General features: G+C 43.3%; 1 protein-coding gene across 1 annotated transcript in view; it reads right to left on the reverse strand.

The window, feature by feature from the left end:
* Positions 1-1212: 1212 nt before the first annotated feature.
* Positions 1213-24553, reverse strand: part of SLC14A2 (solute carrier family 14 (urea transporter), member 2) — a gene marked incomplete at both ends in the record, with an annotated part of 40777 nt that continues 17436 nt past the window's right edge. Inside the window, 9 exons of the mRNA XM_009707826.1 lie at positions 1213-1280; positions 4240-4405; positions 5096-5145; positions 6094-6228; positions 6840-6987; positions 8354-8546; positions 9618-9746; positions 10456-10645; positions 11336-11498. Coding sequence (XP_009706128.1) covers positions 1213-1280; positions 4240-4405; positions 5096-5145; positions 6094-6228; positions 6840-6987; positions 8354-8546; positions 9618-9746; positions 10456-10645; positions 11336-11498 — 1242 coding nt within the window. The remainder of the gene's footprint in view (positions 1281-4239; positions 4406-5095; positions 5146-6093; positions 6229-6839; positions 6988-8353; positions 8547-9617; positions 9747-10455; positions 10646-11335; positions 11499-24553) is intronic.

Here is a 24553-nt window from a genome sequence, read left to right on the forward strand (position 1 = left end):
TGCCAGGGCATGTATGCTCAGTTGAGCAGGGTGGGTGTCTGTGTGCTAGCACCTCATCTTTTTCATTTGTCAGCTTGGATGTAGCCTTTGGGGACATAAGCCTAAGTCTTCTGGCCTAGATCTATGAAATATTAGGGCTTCCAACTCCTGCTTAAACACTTTCAATTTCTATGCATGGGAAATGAATTACCTTGGTCTATCTGTGCCTTTGAGAATACGCAGAGTGAGGACCTTAAGTCATTGGGATGTATTTGCTTTGAGAGTTACACCGTTTCCCCATTTCATTCAAAATCTTGACTAAGCTGAATTGCTGGTAACAAAAATGGCCGTACCACCTGAAGGCAGGTTTCCATGGCAAGACAAAGAGAGCATCTGTTCATTTGTGTCTAACAATTCACTTGCCATGGTGGTCTTTGCAATGCTTAGACTCTGAGGGAGGGGCAAATCAAATATTTCTTTTGAATGCACAGCCCTGCTGCCTCATGGGTAGTGTCTTCCTTAGTGGGTGAATTATTCCTAGCTGTGGCCAAATTCTTTGTGAGTTCTACCCTTTACACTAAATGTCAAGATTCAAAAGATTAGATAATTATCAGCATGAGCATTCTTTATACTGTTTATGTTTCATGTACAACAGGGTAAAACCAAACAAAGCCTGCAACAGTCCTGGAGGATAGGACAAAGGAGATTATTTTGTTGCATATCCCCAGATTTGATCATCTAAAATGCTTGTGTGCTGAACTTGTACCTCTTGCTTTTGGTCCTCCTTCTGCAACCGACTCTTAGGTCTGGTCCTCAGGTAACCTGGGCTGAACTGTTCTTCATCCCAGTACAGTGTCATCAGAGGTGGAGCGTCTTCACTGCACGGCTAAATATTGGTTTCTTCTGCACTTGCCCACATAGCGGTTTGCTGGGGGAAGGAGAAATGAAGGCTGTAGCCCATGTCTTGGTACCATGATGGGTGTTGTCAGCATGTCCCAGGCTCCGTGAAGAAGCTGCACTGCTTTGTGAAGGGAGAAGAGTGGGTTCTGCTGACAAAAATCTGCTGGTCGTTGCTCAGCATCCCACAATTTCTTGTCTTAATTTGTCACTCATGTTTTCCCTCCCCTTACCTCCAAAAGCAAACCCCATGCAGGACTACGAAGTGCATGGCTGAAGCCAGGGCTACTGGGCAGCTGAACCAGAGCAGAAAGTACTGGGGGGCAGGAGACACACCAGTGTCAAAAGGTGGAGACTGGGGCGGTTGATTGACATAGAACTGGGAGTCTTGGAGAGAATTGTGCCTGTCAGACAGAAGTGATGAGAGTGGCTTAGGAAATGGCAGTGAGGCAGTACATTTGAGTTAAACTTTTAGATAAAAACTGATTCCAAGCAGATATTTTCAAGTGGTTTGATGTTGTGTGTTTTTTTTTTTTTTTTAATTATTATTATTATTTTTTAGAAATGTTAAACACAATGACATCTCTTTTGCTATGTTATACTGGGACCAGGAGGGAAGAAGTCCGGGAAAGAGCCCCAAAACTCCTGCCCAGCATAAATGTTTCTTATGTCTGTTATGACCTGTGTGTCAGAAAGAAGAAGGCAAAAAGAGTGCTTGAAAAAAACAATTGTGGCTTCAATAACATTTATTTGATGTGAAGAAAAAAGAAAAAAAGAACAGTTTCAGTAATAAGATAAATTAGTTCTGATAGCAAAGACTGTGCTATGAACAATAATGGGAAAAAGCATGATATGCATATTCTGACTGATATACATGTCAAATTAGCAAATAACTGTTATTTTGCATGGGGTGATGGGAAGAATTAATTCTCTGGATAGCATAAAATGAAGAATTAATTCTGAATGACGTGCAAAATCTTTCTAATGGCTGAGACATGGCCTTCATCTTTTGTTGTTTTTCTGTTCCGTGCATATGGTTTTGTTATGGTACTGCCAAAGTGTCCCTGTTGCTCAGCAACAGCAGGCTGAAATAGCACCAGTTGGAGGAAATCTGCTGATTTTCACTGGTCATGAAGTATGTACTCTTACCCAAGTGCAGATTTTGACATAAAAGTGAAAGCTAGCCTTTGTAGTCTTGCCTGTCTGGGGCACACGGTCCTGAGTGGGGAGATGTCAGTTTGGACAACAAAAGATATCCTTTTCCATCACAGTTTGACAAATGGAGAGGTGCATCCTCTGGACAGAACATGACCTTATCTAACCCCAGTCTGGGGGCCTGTCCAGCATCTCCCCTAGGAATGAATCCCTCGTCTGATCTCCAGGAGGTTTCCAGCCCTGCCCGTAGCTCTGCAGGCACAACACTGTGCCTTTGGCTGATCGTGCCTCCTGTACAGAAGCAGACTTTGCACTTGCACATTTAGGAAGGTGTTGATGCAGTAAAGTGCTGTAAGCACAAAGAACAGAAGATGGAAGTTTCCTAAATATCCCCCCACACACTGATTTCATAATTTTGTTTTCCAGTGTCTTCTAGACTACTTACATAGAGATAACCTGTCTTTGGAAGAGCTTAGTGATGACAAATAGAGGAAAACTTATACCAAACTCCAAAAATTATAAATATATGTTTTAAAAATTAACTCCACACAATATTATGTAGATATTTACTAAGTAAAACACAGGAAATGGTACATTTTTACAAGTGATCTCTTGAGTGTCAGTCATACAGAAATACTGTCAAACGTCTGAAAGCCTAACTCTTCACCAGAAAATACTGCCAGCAATTCATCCCAAATATTTTTCACTCAGATCTTTTTGATGCTCATAAAAAGACACCTTTTTTCCCACCCTCAAAAATTAGCAGTACACTGTTCACAGGCTACTTTTTATTTCCTCTGCTACAAGAGAAACAGGTTTTGTTCTGCTCTCCCAGGAGCGACGTTACTGCACATAGGCTAATGCCAACTGAAGGACCTGAGCATATGGAGTATTTGTGGTGAAGACATCAGCTTCATCATGAGATGAAGTATCTTGATGAGCCAGGCACAACGGTGGCCGAGTTAACACCCACTGAGGTGACCAACCTGTTGGGTGCAAGGTCAGCTTCCTCCTTCCATACCTGCAGACCCCAGGAGCCTGTGCAGAGGTGGCACAAGGCTGGTCTGCTGCAAAGCTCTGCTACATCCATCAGTCCTCCACCCATTCCCTTCCCATCATGGGGCAGAGAGAAATGGCAGAGCAGCAACTTCAGCAGTAGGCTGGGACGGTGCAGCATTTTGCTGCTTGATATTTGTGGGCTGAGGACGATGGTGTAGGGAGAGAAGCCCAGAAGATCAACTCAAATTAGTTCTGCTTATGCACAGACTGAACAGAGCCATTTTATTGCATAGGAAAGGGGCAGCAATGACTGCTGGTGCCCCCTCCTTTGCTAATCCATGACCAACTACTAAGAAAAATCATGAGATTAACATAAAATCATAAAACTTACTACTTTTTTTTTTTCTTTTTGGTAGAAAAAGATTCTTTTCACTGGCATTTGATTTCTTGGCCTTGGTTTTACAGACTATTCTCTACAACAGGGTAGGTCTGAAATGTTTTTTTCATGAAATGCTAGAGCCTACTGGAAACTAAAACATCCAAAAGCTGGGGCTGATAGACACCTCCTCCCTGCCATTATTGTGATTTTTACCACAAGTCTTCTAAGTGTTAGCAATGCTGCCTGCAATTTATCAGGGTCTATCTTATGTGTGACAATTGCTAACGCACATCTCTCTCCGTCGGGCTTGAGAGATCCTCCAGGTGGAATTCTTCACTACCTATTTTCTGCTTAACAAAGTGTACTCTTTATTCCACTTTTCTGCTACTGTGAGGCTCTCTAAGATGTATCCTATTGCTGTTGTAAGCTGTTTTTAGCCATTAATTAGGAGTACCATCAGATGCTGAGAAATGCTCTGCTCTTTATTGCTTTAGGTTCAACTGCTGTGACTTTGATTTCACAAACAGATTTTTCTTTTCAACTTCTAAGTCATTTCCCCGCTGCTTAAAATTCAAGTGTCTTTTCAGGCATATGTGCTTTTAAATCATTACAGATTGGTCTTGGGAAAGGTCCTTCCAGCACAGCAGAGCCCTATCTAATCAGAATGGAACAAACAAATGCAGTGGAAGAAGTCTCTCCACTCAGAAGGTGGTGATTTTTTTTGATCTTTTGACTTTGTAGCACACAAATCATGGTTTTTTTGGGAAACACCTTGTGCTTTTGCCTTAAAATCTGCTAAGTGTTTCTCTTCTTGGGTCTTTATACCTCACAGCAAGACCTCTGATGTTTCTTCATCTTCAGATAATAAGCTCGGTTGGCTTCTGGATAGGTGACTTTGGAGAGTGGCAGCTTGTAGATAGCAGAGTTATTTGTGGTTATTAACAGGAAGGTCAGCGCAGACAAGCAAAAAGACCAGGTTCCTGATGGCACCCCAAACTGCAAAGAAAAATAGAAACCACCTATTTATTATGTGTCTTTCTTTCATTTGATCCCTCAGCCCTTGAACATAACTTAGAGCCAGGCAGCTTGGAACAAGATTTCCTAAGGAAGTTTTGACTTGGTTTTGCATGGAGTCTCTCCCTGGGGAGGTAGGATTTCTTTATGAGATCTTGACATTGAGCATTAACCTGCAACAACTACCAGCTCTGGTGAGAAGGCTGCCTTCTCTTTGTTCATCTGCAGTAGTGTTGGATGGAGATAAGAGTGGATGGAGATCAGACAGGACTGGATGCCAGAAGCATTCAGATTTTCCCTGGGCTTTTGTACTGACTGCCTTTTAGCACCTGGGCAAAGCAATTAAACCAAATTTGAGGTTTATTTACACATGTGGAGGGTCCTTTTCTCAATCACTTCAGGCATAAAGAATAGACATATAATTATCTCGGAGATGTCGAGGTTCATCCAAGCTCCGAGGATGAAAAGTGGTAAGTGATGATTGTAAGTAAGTGGCCTGTTTCAGTGGGAACCACACAAAACCCCTGGGCAGATAGTATCCCCTCTCCTGGATCAGTTCTGCCTTTGGCTGAATTGCTCTCTGTGTCTTGATGTTTGGCCTGAGAAGCCAGGAAAATATACAGTGTTCAAATCTATTGTTGGAAATGAGACCTTAGCTGATACCCCACTTACCACAGACAACATGTTAGTCGCTGTTGCTCCCAGGTAGGCACTGAAGAGCGCTGTGAAAAAGAAAGGTAGTCCCTGGTGAGTTCGGTTGCTCATGGGGGAGAACAGCAAGGACAAACATCTCTCACACTGCCTTGGGTAGCTCAACCAATGTTTATGACCATGCCTGGACAGCCCCCTCTTAAAGCTCTTTCCTTTGCATTGTCTCCCCTCCAACCTGGTACTCATGGAAAGCACAAAACACAAAAAAGAACCGGAGCGATGAAAAATGTGACTATGGAAACAGAGGCTTTTGAAAAATGCACTGATGTGGAAAGTATGTAGTTTGATGGATGGGGTTAAAATAGGAAAATAACCCTTCCACCTCCATCTCTCCTGCCTCTAGGGCTAGGAGGTGGGTCAATGAGATACAAAGCTAAATCTTTTTTATATGAGCACTGAATGAGCAATAGTTTCACTCCCAGCTCACTGTGATATTGAAATTTCATATGGAATTGCCTTATAAATAATTCTTCAATCATTCTGTGTTGCCTAGCTCATGCCTTTGGTATCCATTTCACTAGACTGGGGAAACTGTACTGTCTAACTACAGAAGTGGACTGATCTTGAGCTCCAGTTTTCTCAAAGTTTAGATAGGTCCTTCTCCAAAGAAGGAATTTGAGCTGGTCTCTATGATTGGAAAAAACAGTACGATTCATCCAGCAATGTTGGACAAATGCAATTAATGCCTCAAAACTAAGCATCTCATTTCAAAGACCTTAGTTAATCAGTGGCTGCTCATGGCATCAGTTGTTTTGAACACAACTCTTGGCTGAAAGCGAAAGCAGTGTTTTTATTTTGTCAGGGTACAGTAGACCAATGGCTCCAACATCCAGCTCCATCATTTGTCAGTCTTGCCTAAGTCCATCTGCCGTCTAGCTTCAGCCCACCTCTAGTATAAATGCATTTTGTCTCACTTCAAAAGGAAATGTGACGGTAGTGAAAATCCGTAGGGTACGTACCACAGGCAATTGCCAGCAAATGTGTTTGCCAGGTGAAAGCGTAGAACATGCCTCCGATCGCAATGCATGAGAGGGAGCTGTTGTAGCCCCACAAGCCAGAGTAGATTTTGCTAAATGGTGTTGCTAAGCTCAGGGCTGGAAAATAAGTCAAAGATGTGTCATTCCTTGGCCAAAGAGATAAAAGCAGCTGAGAAACAGCATGAGCTCAGCTTTTTAAGGGTTCTAGCCTGCGTACGTATGCGGAGTTCCTATTTGTAGTCATGTTTCTATGGTCTGAGACTAAAGTCGCTTTAAACTGGTGCAATCATGGCAGAATTTCGCTGGTACTGCTGAGCTGAATTTGGCCATGCAATCTCAGCAGAAGATACATGAGTGAACCAGCATACATGTGAACCTCAAATGTATCCCTGAGGCCTGCACATTCAGACTGATGGCTGTGACTTTTATTAAGCTGCTCCTAAACCCATCAGAATATATCTGTGAATGAAGTATTTCATGACAAAAATTCATTTCAGCCAAAAATACGCTTCTTTCTGCTGAAGATATCCACCATCATGAAATGAGGTAATAGAATGGGGAAGTCAATCAAAAGAATTCTTAAAACAGAAGCGTATGTGTATATATATTTTCAAGCAGTCATTCTCCAATGGAAGAAACATTTGTGACTGTAAGTGCTCCACTCATTACAGTTCCTCTTTTATTCTCCACGCTTTTATATAAATCTGTGACACAAATCGAATGTTTACCTGCCAGCATCCCCACTGCTGATCCAATTGCCGCATGCAGACAAATAAGTGGAGAAGAGATAAATAAAGCAATCAGGAAAATTCCCCCAGTCCAGGGGTTATCACAGCCATAAACCTGACCCACCCCAACTGGAATGGATTGAAGGAGCTGCAGGAATTAAAAAAAAAAAGAAAAAGAAAAAGAAAATTTGTTATCGGCTTTGTAATTTCATTTTTTTTAAAATCAATTTTTCTTGACCATGTTCGTGTTTGGCATTTGTTGGATGCAGTCTCTCTTTCTGGACCATAAATGGAAAGTTTGGACACTTCTCAGGAAACAGCAGGGCATTTCCACAGGCTTTTCCCTTCAATGAAAATGAGTCATGCCTTGTTCCATAGCCATGAGTTCCTCTGCCAGGTTTTTGCTTTAATATGAAGAGTAAATGTATTTTGTGGAAGGGTTTGCTCATTATCTCTATGTGTGCTGCTGACTTGGCCATTTTTGCATGCTGTTACGGGTCACGACAGTGAATCTAGGAAATGGAAGTACTCAGGTAGATGATGCCTTTGAGAAGACGTTCACCTCTGAGTGGGCAGATCCAAGAGTGAAATGGCCAAGAATTGGCCAATGGCTTGGCCAGATTTACAAGACTTTACTCGGGTAAAGGTATATCCCTGATCTACTTATATAACTGAAACTTCCTTGGGATTCGCTAGCAGTATGAATGGGAGTTGCTGGGTTGGTGGGACAGAGCCCAACCTGGTCACAGCTTAGAGGTGGTTTCAAGACACTTTTCCTCAAAATGTTATGTTCCTCAATGTGGAACAGTCCATTTATGGTCCCCATAAAATTATGCACCATGGCAAATGTTCTTTGAGAAATGTCACTTGTGTGGATTGCTATTTAGTGTCAATTAACTTCCTTTCCTTAATCACTCCCTGGGAAGCCCTCAAAATAGTCCACTGAGCCCTAGGGGAAAGCTATTGCTGTAGTATCTGTATTGTTTATGGCACTATGCAGGAGAATAAAGTGTTTCTCTGGAAAGGTCCCACTTGAATATTAAGTAAAAAATATGTGAACATGTGCCTACACCCAAGTTTGTAACCATTCTTCCATAGTAATATCTACTTGCTCATTTCTAATCAGAAAGGTGCAATTTAAAAAACATGGCACTCTATACATGGAAAACTAAAATTAACCTGTGAGTTAACTAGTAGGCTCAGCATAACCCTAGCTATGGGGTGCTGATCAGTTTATGTGCAGTGATGGGTAATTAGATTCTAGAGATTCTTTGAAGATTATAATATATACATTTAGATCCAACTGCAAATGAAAAATACCAAAAAGATTCTTATTTTCAAGCTGTCAAAAATGTCAATTCCTAGAGTAAACCTTTCTGTTTCGGGTAATAGCTATCTTATAAATGCAATTTTGTATTGCCAGGACGTTATGCAGTAACATAAAGGAAGATAATATGATTCTATAGTGTTTTTCTTTGTAAATGGAGAAAGCTATTATCTTTAAGGTATCCTACTATTGGAATTTCAGCATCCGTCCAGGTGATGTTTGGTGTTGCTGTTGCAGGCTGAATGACAGTTGTAGGGAAGAAGAGGTTATGTTGTCCTGACGCAGCCAGATAGAGGGTCAAGGCCAAGTTGAAAGGCAACGTGAAAACAGGTAGATCCCACTTACAGAAGACTGAGCCTAAAGCGCTGGTGAAAACAGGGCTGAAAGAAGAACAAAATGGTCTCACTAGGAGCTTGTCAGGTAGGCGAAAAAAAACCTAAACAACCAAAACCACCACAACTGCTGGAAATTCACTCTACTTAAAAAAAAAACCAAAAGCTGTTCAATTTCCTCAGTCTTTCTGATAAAATCAGAGATATGCTAGGGTCACTTGTTAAATTTCCTACCCTTCCCAGGGTGGTTATCAATGTACAGATTCCTGTCGTGTTATGCAATATGAACTTGGTGACAATGCAGGAGACAAGATCCTCCATTTGTGCGGAGGGTCTAGTGATTTAATGGAGTTATTCCCTGCTCAGCCTCAAAGTTTACATTTTTTTTTTTTTTAGTACTTGAAGTGGACTGAATTTAGGACATCTGTGTCAGGTCTGAGTGAACTGTGAAGGTGGCTGTGTGTCATTGTTCAAGCTTATGGATCAGGAGTAAAGGCTGACATCAATGTTGCACTTATTAAAGTGAGTGTAACACTAAATGAACTTCAGGCAGACAGATGATATGCACGATTTTAGCAATCTCCAGCTAGACATTTGGGGGCCAAAGACCAGCTTTCATATCTAGCAGATTATGATGTCATATATATGAGTAAAGTATTATTAGTTGTTTGGTTTTGTTAGTATCAATCATCATGTCTTGGGACCACTGAACAGCTTCTGTGTCTGGAGAAGTAAATTTTTATTACATTTTTATATGGTGGCTTAAATAGATGAAACACTTGTGGTTGATGGTGGTGAAAATAGTGTTCCTCTTGAAACAAAAATGAATTGACTCATCACAGCAATATGGCTAACATTTAGGGCATTGAATTTCAGATGATCAGCCATCGATTTTCCTTTTCCCAATTGGGTGTATTTGTGATTATGTGGGTATTTTATTTGTTTCTGGATTACAAGCAAATTTAAAAGTTCAAATAATGATACAGATTTAGTAGCACATATGTGCCAGTTGTGTTTCTTTTCCATTGCAGTCTGCATAGTGCATAAAAATACAACAGCTCAGTCTCAGTGTAGGAACACTGGGGCTGGAATAAGAAGCAGAGGAGCCATCCAACTTACCATGTCATGGACACCAGTGCTACTGGCAGTAGAAGCCACCAGTGGTAGTCTCCCTTAGCAGAGAAGACGGCCATGAGCAATCCCACCAAGACCCCGTTATAGCCATACAGGCCTGCTGCTATGGCTGATCTGCGTGAAGGAAACAACTATCTTGAAGTCTTCTCCCCTGCGGGCACTTTGCTTACATCATCCCCTCCCTTCCCATGCAGTTGTGTCTCTGTGTGATGATGACCTGCCTATGCTCAAGCACCAACCTTCAATTTCACATGCTTGAGTCCCATGTCTTCTCAGCAACTACCCCTTCTGCAGCTACATTCAGTGTCCCTTTGCACCAGATGCAGCTGTTGGGAAGATCTGTCTGGTCCTACCAGTTCAGATATACAGCCAGTGAAGGCTAGGTACATGCTTTTCATAAAATCATAGAATCATTTAGGTTGGAAAAGGAACTTTAAGGTCATCAAGTCCAACCATAAACCTAGCACATGACCAAGCCCACCAGTAAACCATGTCCCTAAGCACCACATCTACACGCCTTTTAAATGCCTCCAGGGATGGTGACTCCACCACTTCCCTGGGCAGCCTGTTCCAATGCTTGACAGCACTTTCGGGGAAGAAATTCTTCCTAATATTCAGTCTAAACCTCCCCTGGCGCAACTTGAGGCCATTTCGTCTCACCCTATTGCTTGTTACTTGGGAGAAGAGACCGACCCCCACCTCGCTACAACCTCCTGTCAGGTTGTCCTTCCTTCAGGATGTCCTTCAACCATGTCGCTTGTTTAATGTGTAAGTCAGTAGTGAAGTGACAGGCTGGTTTTGAAGGGGATAAGGGTGGACTTACCTGTCCTGACCCAGAATAAGTGCTGTTAAAGTTGAGACAACTGTTCCTAAACAGCCTGTGAGTGTCCACCATGGGTTCTGCACCAGGAAGCCAGTGACTATGATAAGCCCACTGAGGGGATTGTTGACAAACATCACCTGGGATATCCCACGCAGCACCCAGTCAATAAACTGGATCATAAGAGGTTTATCTGGAAGAGATGAAGATATGCAGATGGTAATGATTCAGGATGGTTTTTTTGAAACTCAGGAAGAGTTTTGGCAGTGGAACCTGGCAACATGACTGAAGCAATGAATCAGCAAGACTGTAAAACCTGACTGGGATTTATTATGGTCTATAGCGAAATCTTACAGTTGGGAAGCTGAGATGAACAGTGTGGTTGCCAGAGTCCCCTGTTATAAAGTACCCTGGACCAGATTCATATGAACCAGCTAATTTATGAAGTCTGTGCCTCAGATGGCAAATTGTGTGTGCATCCCATTGCTGATTTATTGTGGGGACAAAACACACCTACCTACGTGTAATTTAACTTCACAGAGGCATTAGACTTGACAGAAACTGCTCAGCTGAAAGGACAGGGAGCGTTATGAAGGATGGCAGAGCACCGAATAACCATCCTGGGCTATGTTCTGTGAGACTAAATTCCCTTTGTATGTGACACGTTGGGAGGTAAGTGTCATCTCAGTCATCCTCAAGATTTACACAGTACGCGTATCTCTGCACAAAGCTGATTTTTTTCCTACAAACCAGAAATAAATCAGGGCAAAGGCACTTTCTGTACTACTCTAACTTGAGTCACATTACTGAGAAGTTAGTTATTACTCCTTTGATGTAATTCTTCTTTGGAATCCCCTAATTAGCCACAATGAAATATCTTTACCTTTTAGCCAGGCTCCAAATTCCTTCATGTCTCCAGTGACGTACCCAACAGTTCTGCAGACTCTCTTCCCAGCTTTGCTCAGTGGATTCTGCTTTACTGGCTTTCTTTCCCCCTTGGTTTCTATCTTGACATCAACACTGTTTTCCATGTTGATATTCTGACCCTTTGGTAAAATTCAAGGGGAAAAGACAGTTCATTACAATGCATCTTACTGATCCCTATTTATTTTGTCTATTGCATATTATTGCTCACTGTGTGCAATTTTGGAGCCAGAAAAAGGAAAATCCTTAATCTGAACCCCTGATTCTCATGTCTCCATGAGCACGTTCCCTCTTCATGTGCTCTTGGGACCCTGCACTGTTCTTCATGGAGTCATAGATTTGAACACCACAAGGAACCACTGAGCCTTGCATCATAGTATTTTACCTGATTTTAACACCCTGCTCAGCTATACATGTGTTCTAGAAATCAAGCAGCTCTTGATCTAAAGGGTGACTTCAAGAAGAGCAAGATGGCATTAGAAGACACTGGCTTCACAGAAGTGATTCAACTTGACAGACGTCCACCACATCTAGGAAGATGCTTCAATGATTAAGTTTCCTCTGCTGCTTAATGTGTGTTTCCAGTTTGAATTTATCCATCAGCCGTCAATAACAGGTACCTAAAGTTAGGTTTATACGTCTCTATACTGTCACCTGTTGAGATCAGTTCAATCTTTCTCATGAGTGTGGGCTTGACTTGAGGGTTGTTCATGGTGCCTTATTCCATTACTCACATGCATACATACATTTTTATTTCCTCTATTGTATTGGACTTTTAGCTGCCCCATCTTTAGAAGTACCCAGCACTGATTTAAGAGATTAAAGGCCAAATTCAGAGTGTTTGCTCTCTATTCTGCCAGTCATGTTGTGTCCCTCTCTTTGCCAGCTGCCTGGTAGGGTGTTAGGTGGTCTGCACTGGCCATTGCTCTTCAGCATAAGACAAGATAGATGACCACATGTTGGAACCTGTGGTAAGAAACCCTCAGTGACTAATGAAAAGACTCTAATTACATTTGGCAGGCTCTATATCAAGACTTAAATAAGGTAGCGGAGCGTTATAGGCTAAACAAAGGTATTTATGCCTAAATAAGGTGTTTGGGGCATCCATGTAGGGCTAGCAGAAACAGGGTCCCCTATGGGAGACATGCCCTTTGGAGCATTCCAGGAGCTACTGGAATACCTTTTGGCACCTCATACAGCTCTAGACAGCTTCATTCAGGCACATGGATCAGAGACTTGCACCTAACTGTAAACACTGGATTTTAAAAACTATGTCCTATAGCCAATTCGTTATTTGTCTAAGGGCCAATTCTCAATATGAAGTCAGCAAATCAAAACCAGCCAAACCTTTACTTGCAGTGTACTCAGTTTCCTGAAGAGTAGGACTAATTCTTGGTAATTGTCAAGACAAAACACAAGGCAAGGTATGTTGTTGAGTGAACACAGAACCAGAGCTGCTTCAGATCTCACTGGTGAGTAGTAGCTTGTGTAAGAAATAAAGAATTTAGGTTGGGAGTTAATAGTCTAAGTAGGGTGGTACAAAGACGCAAGTATTGGAGTTAGTCCTTGACTCACTTGCAACTTCAGTAAAAGCCTTCTCAGCAGCTGAGGAAGAGAATCCACGCTTCAGAAATACAGGTGCTGAGTACTTAAGCTAAAGCAGCCTTATCCCTGGGCATTACATTTGCAGACTCAGGCATGTGGCTAAGCAGCTCTGAGTTTGTGCAGGGGAATGGCTGGTTAATGTACATCCTGGCCAGTTTCTTACTCTCTGTTATTGGAGAGCTGATGGTGACATTTCAGGAAGTAGTAAATATTTACACAAATAATAAACACACATTTTCTGCCTTCTGGAAGGGCCCAGCTAATGCAAGGATAGGATCAACATGAAAGAGGCTGAAAACAGGACCAGTATGTAGAAGAGTGTTGAATTTGAATTCGTGTAGGACACAGAGGCAAGGAGCTTAACTAGAGGAGGAAGAAAAGAAAAGGATGAGAGTGTTGCTAGGGATGGTGTCTCGATGCTGGAAGGCTTTTTCCTGGCTCACTTATAATTCATTACCTTGATTCATTAACCTTCGCTTTTCTCATATTTTATTCTGAAATAATGGAATAAGTGAATTGGATGCACTTTCAGTTAAACCAAAATTTCCAGCGAAGATAAATGCTCTTCATCTGGTGAAAGTGCATTTACATTTTCAATTTAAAGAATCTTCTTCTTTATGTAACTTAGGCTTTCGCTGTTGCTAATCCATAAAGTCAAGGGCTGTTGCATTTGCAGAGTGATGCTGTGTGTCCTGTGCTAGCATGCTCAATGTTTCCCTGCATGCTGAGTGAGGAGCTGTTAGCGCTGCAGGAGTCTGTGGTGTGGGATGTAATGTGCATGTGAAGACGTATCAGGGTCACTGTTTGGTCCACTTGCACAGTGGAGAAGAAAATAGGTCAAGTTGGAGTCCTTAATTCATCAAAACTTGATGAATTGCTTTGCCGTAAGAAGGCACTCAAGCGCATACTTAAGACAATACTGCACATTGCAAATCTGAGACTGCAGAACTCCTTTGCTCTGGGTTTTCATGGGAAGAAACAAAGTCAGATTGATGCACTTGGCACGGCAAAAAGACCAGGTGACCAGGTGAGTCACTTCCACCAACCTGGCTTGAACTTCACCCCTGATGAAGGCTGCGTCAATGCCCTGCATACCTGTTTTTCCAGAATATTCAAAATCACAGTGCTTGGGGGTGACCATGGTTACCTTTTGGCCAGCTGTGCTGGTCAAACTCACGTTCATTATGTCCCTATCTATCAGGTGATATGTCTCTCTAGGGAGGGGTCACATGAACTTAGGTTCATCTTTCCTGTCAACCTATATATGCTAAGGGGGAATTAAATATTTGTGAAACACCCTCATCATCTGCAGAGCAGACTGGTATGTAAAGGGTGAACAAGAGCACCCATGGTATCTAGTGGGGTCTTCATGACATGGTAAAGACCCAGCCCCAGCCCCATTGGCTTCATGGCCACCCCAAATCATATCCCAGGCACTGTGTGAGGGCTGCCTCCTGTGTGTGATGGTTTGGGTACCACCACAGCTGTCAAGCTTGTCCCATCTGTCCAGAAACGCAGACCATGGAGGAGCTGCGTTACTTCTACTTAGTTGACCGAAGAAAGTATAAAGAAGTAGTGAACCACTTGGAAACTGGCACCAGCCTAGAATTTTTTGGGCATTTTTAATAATTTTTGACATTGTAAGAAGCAGTAGGTGCCATATACACTCAAATTAACAATCTGCTATCCCCTTGCCTTGTTTTAGGGAGTAGGTGATAGCAGCTATTTAAGAAAGGGCAGAAGACAAAAGGTGTCTAACCCCAGAATAATGGAGATTCTCAGGGAATTTTAAGGCAGTAATGCATGAATTTTAATTCAAGCTGCGTGTTCTGATGGGGATTGTATGAAGGCCAATCTACAGCAGTTATTTTGAAGACCTGCTATTTAAAGTTACATTAATGTGGTTTTCAGTCAAAGAGGGCTTTTTTTCTTAGTGCATGAAGGAAGGAAATGGAAATAATTGTGAAAAGTCCATTCTGCTGGAAAAGAATGCTTGGCTTCTGCAAGGGGGCAGGATTTAAATTTATTTTTTTTTTTTTTTAATTCCTGATTTCTATTAGTCTAGGAAAGTGTTTTTTGATCTCAGATCCTTAACTAAAGAGTGTGTAAGTCCTACCCTCAGACACACAGCTTGAGGTGCACTGCCTGATCTCATGTATGCTCTGGAGAGGTGCTCCAGGCAAGCATTTGGTAGGAAAAGTGATGTGGGCTCCCAGTGCTGGTCTGTAACTGGTGTGATACAGGAGCAGCAACTGCACCCAGGCAGAACGGGTCTGAATGTGGTTTTTCATCTCTGTGGTTCAAGGACTGATTTGTGCTCTGCTGCAAGTGCAGAGGAGCTATTTAAAACTATTTCCCCGTGGTGTATTGTGGAAAGTGAGAGCTAGATTTGGAGCACTGTGGCTTTTCCCCAAAGATTCCAGATGTTTGCTACCTCCCCTTGCCTAGATATCTTTGTGCTGTTGGGTAATATCTCTCTGTCATCCTTACTAAGAATGCTCACGTAAGCAAAAAGGAAAGTTTCGTGGCTAAAAGTATCTAAACACTTTTGTGTCAGCTATGAAATGGAACCCGTGAGAACAGAAAAGAAAAAAAAAAATGTTTCTCTTGCATGAAAATGAAATCATCACAGAGCCAAGAAGCTAATCTATTGTTTTTTTTTTTAATCATCTTTTCAGAGTTAATAAATGTCCTGTAGCAGACTACTGATGTTATGCAACTTCATGTCTCCCTAAATCAATTTCTCTTCCACTTGTGTACACTTCTTCCACGTCACGCCATACGTACGGCATCTCAGTAATGCCTCGTTAAAGCTGCAGCAAAGCAGACTCCGTGCTGGTGCTGCACTCCTGCAACATCTGGCCTGCAAATTCATTTTTATTCACCTGCTGAAATGGAGACAAACCCGTTCACACATTCATTATGTGTTATGGATGGTAAGAGTGGTGCTGTACTTGCAGCTGGGAAAGGAACGGGGGCTTTTATTTGACTAATTGTTTTAATACTCCCAGGTAATCGTTACTTCCAAGCTGATGCCTGTGTCGCTAGATGTTGGGCTTTTATCTCTAAAAAGGCAACAAAGTTATTTAGTACTTTCTCTTCTTTCTGGAATTTTCCTCTCTCCCTGACAGAATTGAAGTTACTCTGTAAATCAAGAGGATTTAAATTACTGTGTGGTATTTGTTTGTCCAAGGAACCGCTACCACACAATTGCAGCCGTTGTACCTTGCATTCTCTGAATGGTTGCTGTGAAGTGTGCGAGAGCCAGCTCTGCGTGCAGCATGTTTTTAGAGGAATTCCTGCATCCAAGTACAATAGGAGGAAAGGGCCAGATTCTCAGCAGCTCTGATTCCAGCACAGCCTGTGTAACGTTACCATGAGTTTAGTAAAGCTGGATAAATATAATGTCGTGTTATGTGTAGGAACATACACATGCACAAGCACACTGCCCAAAACAGAGAGATTGTGATGCACCTGACCCTCACTGAAAAAAAAGCTCAGATTTTCCCCAGAGGAGGTACATTTCAAAGCATGAGTTCAAAAGAAAGCTTATCCCTCAGATTCAAATGTTCATTAAGCCCATTCGCAATTCAATTTTCAGGGATCTGCCTCTCGGGGACAAAGAAATCCAGAGAGACTATCACATTATATTATTACTATCTGGGCATTTTTCATTTTGCAGAATAGAAAGGCAGTAAAAGGAGATGCTAAAGAGTTCCAGTTGGGTTTGGGTTTTTTTTTGTTTGTTTGTTTTTGTTTTTGTTTTTGTTTGTTTTTCCTCGAAGGTTTAGCCAAATGGGCTAAGCAGTACTAATAAATCCTCACCCTGCTAGAAAAATCTCAATAATTGAAATTCTTGTGACGTTCCCTAACCTCTGTGCTCCTCTTGAGCCTTAGCTGTACTCACTCAGGAGGACTGCTGAAATGCTGTTTGTTAGGTGTTTTGGAGGAGAAGAAAGATCCAGGTAAGTCGGTAAGTCAGTAGCAGGATGCATGTTTATTGCTGTGCATTAAAAGGAATGAACAGAGTGCTCTTACCTCTCAGATGAGTTCAGGAGTAGCTGTTAATTTGCTGGCCAGGACAGAAGGAAAGCAGGGCAAAGAGAGTGGGAAAAAGAAAATGCTCCGCCAACTTATATAGGCTAGCATGGCTCCTGTCCTGATATTACTAATTAGTTTGTTTCCCCTCCCACTTGGTGAGCTACAAGCGAATGTTAAAAAGGTTCCCTCTTGAATTCTCCACCTTTCCTCTTGCTCTGTCCTTGGTCTTTTGCCAACAGCCTCTCCAAATGTCCTCTTCCCTGCTACTTTTTTTTTTTTTTAAAAAAAATACTTCTTTAACTCTCTCCTTTCTTCTCCTCTACCACTTAAAAGGACTCGAGGCTTCAAAGCAGACTCTCGGTATACCTAAGCTTGACCTCTCCAGCGTTATTCTCCTTATTCAAGACAGCTCAGCATCTTTCCCTCTCAAAACATTGACCTGGGACTTTGCATCACAGCGTGTCATGTTCAGCTGCCAGTCAAGTTTTCCTGTTTCTGGATAGTTTTTGGAGACACTATTCTGTTAACACACTGGAGTGAAGGATCTGGTGACCTTCTGTTGTTTAATTGCTTTTTATCAGTTATTTGAGAAATTCAAGAGGTATTTTTCCTTGTTTTTTCTTCTTAACCTGGCCTCCCTGGCTCGCTGGAGGAATCTGGAATATCAGAAGTGTGGCATATTTGAGAGGTTTATAAGGCTGTGAAATTGCTGCGAAAGGCAGAGAAGAGACTGGAGAGGGAAGTCTTGAGAGAGTTAATTATAGGAAAAAGGGCAGAGAAAAAGCTAGTGAACTTAAGGAACCTGTTAGGCTAGTTTAAACCACAGTTTAATTCACTTTAGGTCTCTTTTACAGTGATGGTTTAGAGAAGCAACCCTGCAACTTCACCTGAGTGCTGGAGTGAATGGTTTGTTGTTGAACCAGAACCCATGTAGCTTTATGACTTTCCTTCCTCCAACCCTGTGGAAACAGCCTCAGAATCTACGTGAGCCGGAGTGATGTTATTCTCACTGTGTTCATTCCCAGGGTGCCTCTCTTTTGATGGAGATGTTTTGAACAGGAGACTGGATTTCCATACCCCCTACCCCTCAGAGTAGGGTATCTGATAGTGGTTGTTAGCTTAACATTGCTACGCGAGCAAGGCTTCCTCTAGTCAAACAGGTACCAGCCTTTGTGAGTAAGCCGGACACCTCCATCCACTGACTTTGCACACAGTAGTACATGTTACATGAAATTTTGCAAGTGAAGCTGCCTCACTCCAGTGCAATAATTTTTTTTCCCTTTACTGTTAATTTCTCCTTGGGCTGCCTTTGCTTTCTCACTGGTAAAATGAATCCTTGCATCTTGAAAGAAGGGAAATGCATTTAGTAATATGGATGGGAGAACCTCATAGGGAATCTGATCGGGTTGGGTTTTAGACTTCACATCTCTCACTTTTCAGGGACGCTCAGACCTGGCCTCAAGTCGTTTAAAACAGCATCTTTTCTGAGCTCTGTGAAAGGGATGCAGTGCAGGGAGCAGGCAGGATTTCCTGTTGGGCTGTGCTACCTCCCTCTGCGGAGCGGTGGGCTGGTTTTTTCTTCCAGAGAGCCAAATTCAGGAATGCTCTGTCCGATTCTGGTGCTTTAATGAGGTTGTTGACACGTTGGAGGGGGTTCACAAAAAAGCCACTGGCTTGCAGGTCTGTGATGGATGTCTTGGAGCGATGCTTTGTTTAGATTATCGGAGCTCGTTAATAAGTAACAGGATCACAGTCTGCTGATGCCTACGTGGGAATGAGGTCCCTGGCAGCAGCCTGCTCTGTGAACTAGAGGCAGAGCGATGATGACCTCCACTGCCATGTGAGGGGTTCACTGGATCACAGGTGTGGCCAGCTATGGGGAGGAGGTTTAACCACTGCAGCAACTGCCTTACGGAATCTCTCAATTTCCAGCAATTACCTTCTGAAAAAGCCTGGGCGAGATCCCAGATTGGGTGCTGGAGAAGGAATGCCTGCCCACAGCTGTGTGCCTTAGATGGCCAAAGCACTCCTGGTTCCCTGAGGACTGAGATTCCCTAGAGGACTGGTGCAGGAGGGTGGGAATTATAGAAAACCTCCCAAGTATAATTCAATCCATGCCAAGTCAGGTGCCTGTCGCTAACCTCCAGTGCTGGGCACTCGTGGGTGTAGGTATCTACTCCTATCTTTTGGGCTTTGGGATTCAAGGTGGGAAGACTGAAAAAGCAAAGGCAATTCCTTGTCAAAAGGATCAAGATGTGCCATGTGTCTATTATGTAGCTGTTGTGTACCATCTGCCTGGGAGTGGGCCACCAGCTCTGGATAAGCCCTGCGTAACCATAAAAAGATGTGCAAACTGAGTATGCAGGTAAGACTTACAGGTGACTAGCAAATTGCTTCTGGAGTTTAGGCATGTGTGAAGATCACTTGGTGCTGAGGACAAGGCAGCTGGGGTTGATAGGACAAGAGGAAATGGTCTCAAGTTGCACCAGGGGAGGTTCAGGTTGGATATTAGGAAGAATTTCTTTCAGTAAGAGTCGTTAGGCATTGGAATGAGTTCCCAGGGAGGTGGTAGACTCACCATCCCTGGAGGTGTTCAAAAACGTTTAGATGTGGCGCTTCGAGACATGGTTTAGTGGGTTTAGCTGTCATGGTGGTGTTAGGTAGAAGGTTTGACTTGATGATCTTTAAGGTCTCTTCCAACCATAATGATTCTATGATTCTATGATGTCTGGCAGCTAAGTCCTGTGTGATTTAGGAAGGCTGAATCTATGGCTTAACTCATCAGCTCTCTGCTGGTGAAGCTGGTTGATGCGTTTCTTCTGCCTGCTGTGCTCTGTCAGAAGGTGGCTCTGAGAATGTCCCTTGGATTAAGCCCAATGGTTGACACGGTCAGAAGAAGGGTTGGTGGTTGGATTCCAGCCAGACTGAGTACCTGAGCTGTCCCAGAGAAATGCCTGAATGATCCCTGACTCTGTCAGCTTGCCAGGCAAGACCTGTCTAGCTGCATTAGCTGGGTACAGCACTTGAACTTGTCAGCTTTGCCAGGAAAGACTCTAATGGCCCTAATCCAGCTTCACACGCTCTGTCTCCACGCCTCTCTCAAGGCTCAGTGGCCTCCAAGAGATGCATTGAAAACCATTTGGTAACAGATTGCCATTATACTGCTGGTTTTGGCTGTGCTCCTCAGCTCAGGTTGCACTGCAGGGATTAGGTCTGCACAGGGAGCTGCAGCAGCTCTTGTACTCCAACTGGTACTTTAAAATGATGTAAATCCATGTATCGAGCTCTGCAGATGGCTAAAATAAGTCCTGGTCTGCCTTTGCTAGGTTGGGCTGTGGATGCGTGAAACGTAACCAGTGTTTGTGAGCTTCTTCTCATCCCTCATTGGTGGGGCAATCACTCCCAGGAACTGAGCTCCTGTCACTGGGCACCACTGAGAAAAGTCTGGCTCTGCCTTCTTTACTCTCCTCCATCAGACATTTGTACACATGGATAAGATCCCCCTGGGTCTTCACTTCTCCAGGCTGAACAGTCTCAGTTCTCTCGACCTCTGCTTGTATGACAGGTGATCCAATGCTTTAATCATCTTCATGGCCCTTTGCTGGACTTGCTCGGTGTGTTCCTGTATCTCCTGTATTGGGGAGCACAAAATCGGACACTATTCCTCAGATGTGTCTCACCAGTGCTGAGGGAAAGTGAAGGATCTTCCTTGACCTGCTGGCAAAACTTCTTCTAATGCGGCCAAGGAGGCTGTTGGTCTTCCTCGCTGCAAGGGCACATTGCTGGATCAATGGTCAACTTGGTGTCCACCAGGATGCTCAGGGCCTTTTCTGCCAAGCAGCTTTCCGGCTGGGTGACTCCCAGCATATACTGGTGCATGGAATTGTTCCTCCCTAGACGTAGGACTTCACACTTCTCCTTGTTTAACGTCATCAGGTTCTTGTCAGCCCATTTTTCCAGCCTGTTGAGGACCCTCTGGATGAGAGCATGACCCTCTGATGTATCAGACACTACTCCCAGTTTTGTATCATCTGCCCCAAATTTGCTGAGGGTGCACTTTAACCCTATCACCTTGATCATTAATTAAGAAGTTAAATGGTTTTGGCCCCAGTATAACTCCTGGGTTACACCACTAATGACTGGCCTCTAGCTGGAATTCATGCCATTGATTACAACCCTTTGAGCTCAACTATTCAGCCAGTTTTCAATCCAACTTGCTGTCCACTTGTCTAGCCCATACTTCATTAACTTGTCTATGAGGATGTTATGGGAGACAGTGTCAAAACCAGATGATGCTCCAAAACCGCTCCAGTAGGGAAAAGACCTCTGCAGCCCACCTGGTCTAGCCTTCTGCTGTAAGGCTGGCTATGACCGAACCCACTGTTTCAGTTCCAGAGTTTTTCCCAATCTGTGATTTCTCTGAAAGGGTGTGGAGAGGCAGCAGTGGAAATGGAGGTACCGCAGGAGGGGGAGATAACCTCATAGTGTATCGAGGGAAAGTGATGCTCAGCCCATGTGCTGGCTGAGGAGGCAGCTCCTCTGGCCACATAAGGACTGAGCTGTCCCAGAGGCAGAGTGCCTGGAGAAACAACATCAGGAAGTCTGTTTCTATCAACATCTGTGGCCGTGTTGCCTTTCATCATCTTGTTTTTATGAGCAAATGCAGAGTTGAAAAATCTGTTTCAGCACAGAGCACCAAGGGACCTGTCACAATCTTGCACTTGTTTGCTGAGGGAAATAGTTTTGGGTTTATACAAAGTAGACCAAAATCAAGCCGGTGTGGGCAGCTTCTATCCCTTCATTTTGGCCTGTAAAAATTCTCTAGAGAAAGCTGCTCTTTGACATTGCTGTGTGTGATAACTGGATGGTGTTTAGCAAGTGGCTATCAGGATGGTTGGAGAGGAGCACCGTCCGGCTCTGGTGTCCTTCTCCCTCTCGTGTATGTCTCCAGCACAGCCACATGTGCAGTTGTGGAAATCAGAGCAAATATTCAGATGTTCATTTTTTTAGAGGGCTCATAAACAGCAGTTCCCTGTCACAGTCAGAACTCCCCATGCTCGAAGCTTGTGTAAGGCTCTGGATACTGCTGCTGATGTATGCTTCCGAAATAAACAGTTCTCCTAACACACACACACATCACTTTGCTCCTCTGCCTACCTGCTCTGGAGACCCACTGTCCTTTCTGTCTAGCTTGATGTTTTCTCAGGACTCACCTTCTCAGTCCATGCAGCTGCAAGAGTGCGTAACTGCTATCTGGAAACCCACTTAGTGGTTAAGAGCCATAGTCTCTCTCTCCAGGGACAGGAGTGGGGCAGGAATTTGTGAAGAGCGGGCTGTAGATGTCTTATGGCTAGAGTAGGGTGTAAAAAAGCTCTACGCCGTCATGGCAAATAGGTGCCAACTTTAGGCAGAGATTCAGACTGTCTTCCTGTAGGCTGATGCTCTGAATAAGGGAGTGCTGGGTTAGCAAACAACTCATCTCTTTTAGTTGCAGATATTTCATGATATTTGTTTAAAACATTGCTGGTAGCAGGAGTGAAGAATTGCTTGGAAGTGACCTAGTTGGCCAAGACCAACATGTGCCAAGGACCGTGCTGGTGGTTCAGCATCTAGATGATGGTGAGCTGCCACCTGGCACCATTCCATTCACTAGTGTAGAGATGGCCATGTAGTCCAGCACAGAAAATGTCTCTGAGACCCCAAAAAATACCAACTAGTCATATGTCTCATGAAACTCAATGAAATACAGGTCAAAGAAAAGCCCAGTGCATTCATCTGGCTGGTTCCCCTTGTTTGGTTTTGTGTTCCCTGCAATTTTTCCAGGCAGCACTATCACTCTTCTTAGCAGCGATGGGCATTTCTCTAGCCTGGCTTGGATGCCTGTGGAAATGAGAATGAGTCACAAGAACCTATGGGACCTCCACTGAAAATCATTCTTTTCACCATCATGATCCTAGCTCCAATTACTTACTACCGCAAACTGGCTCCCAAGGTAATGTGCACTTTGACTGGGAGACACTGGTCTCTCATATGGTTGTCTTCAGCTTCAGACACCTTCAGATTGTCTCTTCTCTCCCTGTTGTGTGCATCTGTTCTGGAGGATGGACTATGTTCTGCCTGGCTCTTGTCATGATCTTGCTTGTTTCTTTACCCTGGGACCCAGGAGCTGGTAGTGTAAAAAGCTCTCTCCTTGATGCCATGAATCTGAACTTCAAGACTGCTTGTTTTTCTGGTCATCTGTAGCATTGTAGACTGGATCAGCCGTATTGAAACATCCTGAAATACTAGAGGGTTTTGAAAGACTATGATTAACTGTATTGCTGTATTTCGGGACTGGAGAGGAAATTGCAACTGAAACAATTCTAGATTTCAGCTTTAAACCCGTCTCCTGTTCTCCTGACTCCAGGGATAAGTCCAAATCCAAAGAGGCTCATTTCCCAGACCTACCTCAAGACAGCAGGATCCCCATAAGACTGATGAAGCTGGCCAGACTTGCCTCATTTTTGTGACACAAGGCAGGGTGTTTTTCTGCTGCTTCATCTACTTTTGCAACTCCAGGTCAGCTCACTTAAATTCCCTGCATTTAATCTCATCTTCGTAAAGTTTCATGCCCTTTCCCCTTCCTTGGTCCTGATGGTAAGGGTGTGAGTCTCACCCAGGACATGCCTGCTTTCAAGGAAATAGTCCATTCTCACAAACCTGTATGATGTAGGAGATGAATGTGTTAGGCCGTTGCAAAGAGCAGAATACTACAATAGTTCCAGCAGGAAACTCTTTCAGCATATAAATCCCAGAGATTACTATTTTCTTGCCAAGTAGTTCTTAACAAAGGTGGAAGGTGCTGTACATAGCATGGGTTGCAGCTCTGATCAACAAGAAAAAGAGGACTGATAGCATCCAGAAATGAACCAGCAGACAGTAGGAACAACTGAAAAGTAATAACCAGTACAATGTACAGAGGCAGAGTTCCCCTGGCTGTAGATGCTTATGGGATTTTGCAAGCAGTACTACAAAGCAGCATTTTCATGCACACACACAAGCAGACATAAATCCATTTGCAGTAAAGATGCATATTTTGTAGTAGACAAAAAAAAAAAAAAAAAAGAAAAAAGGTCATATCTGTTGGATAACTCAATTTCTGGGAGTGGAAAATGCCCTGAACAAGATTTAATTTACACAAGTGAAATAAACTCACTCAACTACAGTAAGAAACCATTGCTGGCTGATAGTTTGTCATCATCTTTGCCTTTCTGGTTTTCTCCACAGCCAGGAAGTCACTGCCTGGTTTCTGGCTGAGTGGTTTTGCAGAGCGCAGATCTGTGGATGACAGAGCAACAGAGCTGTCAGCACTTAGCTGAAACAAGGAAAGTGTGGAGAAGTAGGGTCAGGTACAGGCTGGGGTACCCTGGGGAAAGGGGAAAAAAGACTCCAGGTCATTCTAAGTTGTACAGGTCAAGGTTGTCTCTGTCTCGCTGTCTTTGCCTTTTGCAATTCAGTGCACAACACACTTTGATTTGCAGCTGCTGAGATG

This window comes from Cariama cristata, unplaced genomic scaffold (genome assembly GCF_000690535.1).
Source record: "Cariama cristata isolate BGI_N322 unplaced genomic scaffold, ASM69053v1 scaffold3199, whole genome shotgun sequence".
Classification (NCBI taxonomy): domain Eukaryota; kingdom Metazoa; phylum Chordata; class Aves; order Cariamiformes; family Cariamidae; genus Cariama; species Cariama cristata.